This window comes from Geospiza fortis, unplaced genomic scaffold, assembly GCF_000277835.1.
Source record: "Geospiza fortis unplaced genomic scaffold, GeoFor_1.0 scaffold16, whole genome shotgun sequence".
Lineage (NCBI taxonomy): Eukaryota > Metazoa > Chordata > Aves > Passeriformes > Thraupidae > Geospiza > Geospiza fortis.
Window position 1 is genome coordinate 16846367 of NW_005054302.1, and position 7650 is coordinate 16854016.

A 7650-nucleotide genomic window follows, 5' to 3' on the forward strand; every position below is an offset into this window, starting at 1 on the left:
GTAATTTTAGGCTAACTTCAATGTCAGAATATCAAAGCTGCTTTTTAGGTAATAATTGACATTATACATTGGGTAATTCTCCATAGACAGTTTTTCTCTGAATCCTATCTGATTGTTCAAAAATTTTGTAGAATCAGAGAGTGGTTTGGGTTGGAAGGTACCTTAAAGACAATCTAGTTCTGGCCCTGCTGCCATGAGCAGGGACACCTTCCATGAGATCAGGTTGTGCAAAGTCCCATTCAGCACTTAAACACTTCAGTTGGGCCAGTCATACACTTGTGCAAAGCGATACTGGGGGAAGGCTAATCCCAGAGTAGCACCATTTGCACACTGGGAATTAATTTGTTGCTTAAATTACCCACATGCTCACACAGATATATCTAGTCAGTGGAGAAGAGTAAAATCAACTTCAGCATAATGAATTCAAAAGGCACCAGGCAATTAAAATCACCAGAACATTAATTCTCAGTTGTTAGTGTAGGATGATGATATTCCCTCTGTTTCCTGCCACTCTCCCTGTAAGCTCTCTGAAGCAGGCATGCTTCAACTCATGTAAAGTATAATGTTGCCTGCTGCATTTTTTCAGTCAAAACTTTCTGCCAGTGTCTGAGTCCACAGTCCTTATGAGGAGGAGAATGGTCCATGTGGAGTTCGAAGCCAGACTTTCTTGTTTGTCAGGAAAGTCATAGAAAGCATTTCAAGGTACAAAGGGGGTGTGTCTTTTGTAAATCACACCTCCTTTCACATGTTTTTCTCAATTTTGAGTCCTCAGGATTTGGTTTTGTTGAACCCAAATACTTTAGACCTTTAAATTCTATTTCCTGCAGAACCAGCATAACCTTAGAGAGAAAAAAACAGGATTCTTGTCTTATACATGCTTCATACAATAGTTCACCAGATTTTCCCTTTTTTAGTAGCATGCTCTTCCAGGCGAGTGCTGCTTGTACAGAATAACTCTGTTCCTTTACTTACAAGGGATTTTCTTTTTGTTTCACAGATTAGGACTCACAGATGCCTATCAATGGTAAGATGGACCTTGGTCTGCAAGCTCTTTTTCTTCTTTTGATATTTACTTAAGTAACTGGGGTTTTGTTTGGTTTTTTTGTTTGTTTGTTTTGGTTTGTTTTAGTTTGGTTCTGAGGGAACAATTTTTTGGCCCTGTTGCCCTGCCATCACTGCCAATCTAAAGGAAATAGCCAATTCATTTAAACAAAGGTTAATCTAATGCTACTTAGTTTATGCCTCCAATTTGTCCACTCACAGCACAGGTTATTCCTCTCAGGATTGCAGGAACTGGATTAATTTACAACCCATAATGATTTTTGATATTAAATCATTAGGCTGTGTTGGAAGCTGGGTCAATTCTGACCACCATGCACGAGAACCACAGCAATTTGTGACCTTTAAGAGGTCTATGAATAACTCCCTTTGCAACTGACAGAGCAATTGGGTCGAAAAATCTTCCCTAACAAAGCAGTTAAAGCAATTAAAACTGTCCTCCTAAGAAGACAGATCAACCTTTGAATTAACAGTTTAGCCTATTAAAACGACAGAAGGTTCTTAGTGTTTCTTGGTATGTACTTCATCACAGCTACTGAGAGAGTGGTAGTGCAGAGAATTTTAAATTTAGAGGAGTATTTTCAAATATTCTGCAGTATTTGGATTGATCATTAGGAAGGCTGCCTTGAAAAAAAAGCAAAGTATGGGTTCTTCACGTTCATCTTCCCACAATATGAAATCACTGAGGAACAGCCCAGTGTATGCCAGATCTTCACATCATCCATGTGCAAAGAGGGTGAATTTAATTTCTTCCTTTGTTGTTGTATTTGTGGTCCAGAATACACCATATCCCTTTATCAGAGAGAGGGATTATCCTGAACAGGGTGAGAAGTTGTGTGGTTAGATGCTGAGATACAGCCCAAGGAGGTCTGGTGTTCAATGGCAGAGCCTTCCAGCACTACTAAGATAGTGCAGCCCTGCCTTATGCTTCCCTCAAAAAAAGATGAGGACATTGCCTGTCACTCATTTGCATTTTCGTGTGATATGTAACAATCACATTCTGGAAACTCTTCCTGCTGTAATCTTGTTTTGGAGACTCTTTCCTCCTTTATTCCCTCCACTCCATCGCAGACAATGTAACTTCCTGGAGAAGATTAAAGCTGTTGTTACCCCCTGCCTTAGCAGGGTCTGGTGTCCTAGGAAGGTGCAGGACAGTAGTTATTCTGGATGCTTCTGGACTGCAGTCCAAAATCTGCCAGAATACAGGTAGGTGCCTTGCCAGCATCCATCTTTTCAGTGGAGGTGGTAGGAAAGACTAAAATTAATCTCTTCCAATTTAGTGATTGAATTGAGTCTCCAAAGCTGGCTCACAAACTCCTGGAAGAACAGTTGAGTCATTCCTTTTTAAATATAATATGTGCTGACTTTTGAATGTGATCTCCTTTCAAGTTCCTTAACCATTGCCATATCTCTGATTCTACCTGTTTTATTCCTTCCACTAAGCAAGAGGATATTGTGGGTCTGACTGCTTCTAGGACAGTTTCAGGATTGCCTTGTTCGTGAGTGAATCGTAAGGCAGAGGCAAGTTATGATCTGAAATACTGCTCTGCTTCTTGCCATTCCTACCTTTTAGGAAGTTTTTCAAAAGACAGATTAAGTGGCATGGTCAAATTCTATGAGGCTTCTTTGGTACACTACATCTTTCCTGTTAGGCAAGTTTCTTTCCATATAGAATATGAGTTGAAGTAGTATTTGGCTTGATTTTGTAGTTATTTTATCTTATTTTCACACTTTTTCCTTCGAATTGTAGATGGAAAATAGCTCAGAGCTGTAGATTATGATCTTAGAGTACTCTGGGAGTAATTATATATATTAATAATTAATAATATTAATAATAATGAATTATATTAATTTCTCTGTGACCAGGGAGTATTAAGTATATTGCCTTGTAAACAGGGAACTTTATCCTGTTTGCAGCCTCCAAGTGCCATCTTAAAAGTAACAAAGCAGGTACTTTGTAAGGTTCCCACAACCATCAGAGTGAGCAGCATTTCAGACAGTCTTCCTACGTGTAAGGCACTGCTTCCTTACTCTGATTATCTTCATGTGCTTCAGTGGAGACAGTTGTCTCATACTGAGCCCTTTACAGTCCAGGTACCCTTTTGATCTTTTGGTGTAACACTGGGGAAAGTACACAGTAGCAGAGCAGGTGGTGTCTGCTGTCTTCAGGTGGATGTTACTGTGTTTTGGCCCTGCTCCTGCTCTGGATGAAGAAGATTGAGCTCTGTTGGGCTCTTTAACTTCTGGTAATCTTTGAAACTTGAATGTCACCGTGTTCTGTTGGGTCCTTGTGTGGCAGGGTAAAAGGAGGAGTTGGGCTTAGGGAAAAGTAGCACTGATGAGCCACTTGGAGCTCATGGCCAGTGAATACACTCACCTCATCCTTTAACCTTCTTCAGAGCCCAGTGAAAACAGGTAGCTCATCATTGTCCTTGGCAGCCACCTGGTCCTATTACTCCTCTTTGGGAAGAAACTGGAGTGCTCTGCTGCGCCAGACAGAGGCAGGCAGAAAGCCAGGGGGTTTTTTCTTACACACACACCCAGTAGAATATTCAGTTTCACAGACTATAGCATCTTTGTTCTTTCAGCCTTACTTTTTCCAAACTGGCCACAGAACCTTCAGCATAGAAAGGGGATTGCATAAAAAGTTGAGATTATATTTGTTTCGGAGAGACTGAAAAGCATACATTCTGTTCATGAATGGTCACTAGGAGAGCACTGCTCTTCATGGTACCTTGCTGTGCAACACAGGGACCTCACAAGGATGATAGAAGAATATAAATTTTTAAAAGGATGAACAGAAATGTTCTAATATGGCACATAATGGGCTCCTGGAATTCATTGCTGGGGGATGTTGTTATAGCGCACACTTTAGTAAGATTCAAATCTCTGAAGATCCACCAGTGCTCAGGTCTAGAGCAGAAACACCTGGGCTAGCTGGGGTCACAGAAACTTACTTCTCCTGTGGAATAATGCTGCACAGTCCACCAGTTGCCAAGAGTGCTCAGCTCCACTCTTAAGTATGAGCTACTGGCAAAAACAGCTAGACTACTTCACGACTCTTTTTGAGGTGAGAAACATCCAATGTCTCTAGACTATTGAATGTAGGAAAACCTCAGGGAGCATTTTCCACCCTAGAGAGATTTTTCTCTTCATCTGCAGGCAGTTAGTTTTTCTTTCATCTGTGAAGAATGGAAAATTTCTCATTCTTCTGCTTCTTCTATGCACAGTCATCAGAAAGGATTCAGAGTCTTGATCCTCAGCACATTTAATTCAATGGACTTTTTCCATTAACTTTGATGGGTTTTGTTTGGCTCCTTTTGCCAAAATGGCTTCTCAAAGTGCTTTGAGATCTACAGATCAAAGTCCTGGATAAGCAAGGGTAGAATTTATTATTATTGTTCATCTGGAAGTAGCTGAGTTATTTCATCTTCTTACAATGACTTTATAAACTCTGTTGCCAGCAAAAAGGGAGAGAAGATGCTGGGCTTATTCACAACTGCTTTTGCAAAGGCTGATGCACTTACAGACATCATCAGAAAAGTTTCTGCTCTTACCTGTATTCCTGTTTACAGCTAAAGTAGTTAGCAGCTGCTTTGGCAATTCTGCTCAGAACTCCTGAGCTGGGTCAGACTGATCTGCCATGACCAGCACCCATCTCACATTTATGAGTGTTTTGTGAGTCACCACCCTCAGCATCATGTCTGCCCATCACCTTCCTTGCAAGCCCTTGTAAAGCTGTGGAGTGGAGCTCCCCAGGAGCAGTTCAGGGTATTTGCAGAGACTCAAGTTCTTCTCAATGCAATCTGTGTAAAGTGGACAGAGATGCAGACCACCATGCAGTTGCACAGCCTGCATGTTCTTATCCTGAGCACAATCCTCATCACAAGATGTGAGGTGCATACAACAAGCCTTAGTGAGCCAAGCTAACACCCAGCAGCATAGAGAGAAAAGCACGTAGGTCCCAGTCATCAGAAAACATGTCCCACTCTTGGGCGTGCTGTTCAACTTGCAAACTGCACTTCGTGTCTCAGTGCTATGAGGAAGAAGTAAGCTTTGCTTCTCCTTTTGCTATTTGGGCAGTGGAGGGGAGAGAAAAAACACCGGGGAAGAAGAAACTTGAATATTGGATTGAGTGTAATAAATGGTTTCCCAAATTTTAACTACTGCTAATGAGCTGTAAGGAAAAATAATATCTCATGGTATGAAAGGTATACTGTCAAACTGAGTGACAGGGCAATCTTGCAGCTATAGAATTTGTGGGAAAGTACTCTTATTTTGCAAGTAAGGGTGATCATCTTGGCTTGAAGACACTTAAAATACAGTCTTCAAGCCAAGAAAGATCTGATGTCCAAGCAACTACACTCAAATATACATAATGTATATTTTACATATTTATACATATATAGGTACATATACACACAAATATAATATTTCCTTGGAGTTTGTTAACAGTATGTAAAATTTGGGAAGTCATTTTTTGCAATCAATCCAATCTTAATTTCTTTCACACCGTTCTGCCCCTCTCTACTCCACTGCATAAATAGTAAAACATACGCATTTATATTTAAGTGCACTTGATTTTTTTTTAACTGGGATGATGAAATATTCATACACCAAGATTAGAAGCAAGTAATACATCTGGAGTCACTCAATCCCCTACTAGTGCATTTATGTAAAAAAGAATAACTTGGTGCCCTCAGCAACCTCAGAAGTGGCCCCAGAAATCAATAGAAGCACTGAGATGTTTTTCACTTCTATTAAAATAAAACTGTTGGAGACAATTTATAGCTGCAAATACAGTATCACATCAGCCACAGTCCAGCTGGGAAGTGAGTAACTGTAGAAGAACCATCATAATCTTGTTGACACCCATATACTCAGAGTATCTGCTTCCAAACGTTTCTGAGTTTTCTGTGCACAACAGGTGCTGATCTGCAAAATAAAATGTCTTGTTCCAGATATCATTTTTAGAGAAGATATGTTCAAGGTTTTTTTTTTCTGGCTTACTATAAAATAAATGAATCAGTCTGTAAGAGTGATTGGAGAAAAAGTAGTAAAAAGCCATCACAATTACCTTAAAAGAAAAAAAAATAAAGAAATGTTGAGTAGACAGACAGCAAGACCTACTTAAGCTTCTAAAGAAATTGCTGGAAATGAAATTACTTGGGCAATTGAAAAGCAAACAGAAATTGAAAGAATTTGCTGGACAGATTTCCACACCAACATGGCAAAGGCTAGACAAGCCCAAGCAGAGAACTTCGCCTCCAGTGGTGGAAGTGATTCTGTAGGAACCTGGCTTTGTGTCTCTGCTAGGAATATTTTAGGTACTAAAACTACAGAGTTGTTTCCAATATGAGCAGAGGTATGGTGCTCATGCTGTTCTTCGTTGCCCAAATGTGTTCTTGCTCCTAAAAAACCAGGCTGTAGTGTATTGGCAAAGCACAGCTATGCTGGTTTGACTGGGTTTAAACTTGGGGTTTCTGCTGATACAATTCTGCTTCTTCATACCCCCAACCAACACAGAAATCACAGTCGTTAGGGTCAAAGGGAAGTAATTAAGATAGAAAGCAAAACCCTACATGAAAAGCTCACTTTAATGATGTCAGCATAACTGTGCTGCAAATGTAACTGTCTGTTTAAATTACAGGTATCTAGACCTCCGAAAATTTGGATCAGTTCCTCATGGAGGCTTCGGGATGGGGTTTGAACGGTACCTGCAGTACATCTTGGGAGTTGACAATATCAAAGATGTTATTCCTTTCCCCAGGTTTTCTCACTCCTGTCTCCTGTAGCTCAGCAGTTGACTCACGTGGAGAAAACCACTGGTGTAACTGTGTGTATATAACATATGACTGAGTGTGTTTCAGTGGGAAATCAAGGTAGTTTTTATATCAATGAAACTCTTGGTCAATTTAATACTGGGTTATTGAAAATAATGTATGTTCTGGTGAGATTATGGAAGGACACTGGCAGTTAATTTGATAGCAGCTCATGTCTTCAGTCCACTTCTGGAGTATTAATAAATCCCACTTAACTAAAGGGTTATGATTCTCATGTGAGTAGTACATGCCATGGAAGTACTGAACAAGCACTGAAGGTAGCAGGGGGTTTTATGTGAAATATTAATAAGGAAGTGTGACCTAAAATATTGTCATGGCTGTGATACACTTGCTACTGCTACAGTCAGGAAATGGCTACTGTAAAGCATGATTCTCCCCACTCCGACTTAAAAGCAAATATTGTTTACCTTGGAAAAATCAGCCAAACCTAGCAAGGAACAATGTCATACTGGAATTGCTGGAGTGAGTTTGTTGAATGATATTTGATTTTGTGAATCATCAATAAAGATGTACACTGGGTTGTTTTATAACTCTGTATGGTTTCTTCTTCTGTTATAACTGTAGCTCTCAGCATGAGAGAGTTTCCTTCAGTGTCTGGTAGAGGTTTCATTTTCTGTATAACCAAATTAGTTGCACAACTTTTGCAGAAGGTATCTGTTTTCTGTCTCCAAGAAAGCACATATTCACAGCAGACAGAAATGTTCCATTAGATGAGAGTTCATTCATCCATCCGTCTCTCCACAGCCAA

At 40.0% G+C, this 7650-nt stretch overlaps 1 protein-coding gene across 1 annotated transcript in view; it reads left to right on the forward strand.

Moving 5' to 3' along the window:
• Positions 1-7432, forward strand: part of NARS2 (asparaginyl-tRNA synthetase 2, mitochondrial) — a 45592-nt gene extending 38160 nt beyond the window's left edge. The window contains exons 12-13 of the mRNA XM_031065983.1: positions 998-1024; positions 6710-7432. Coding sequence (XP_030921843.1) covers positions 998-1024; positions 6710-6854 — 172 coding nt within the window. The 3' untranslated portion in view covers positions 6855-7432. The remainder of the gene's footprint in view (positions 1-997; positions 1025-6709) is intronic.
• The last annotated feature ends 218 nt before the right edge of the window (positions 7433-7650 follow it).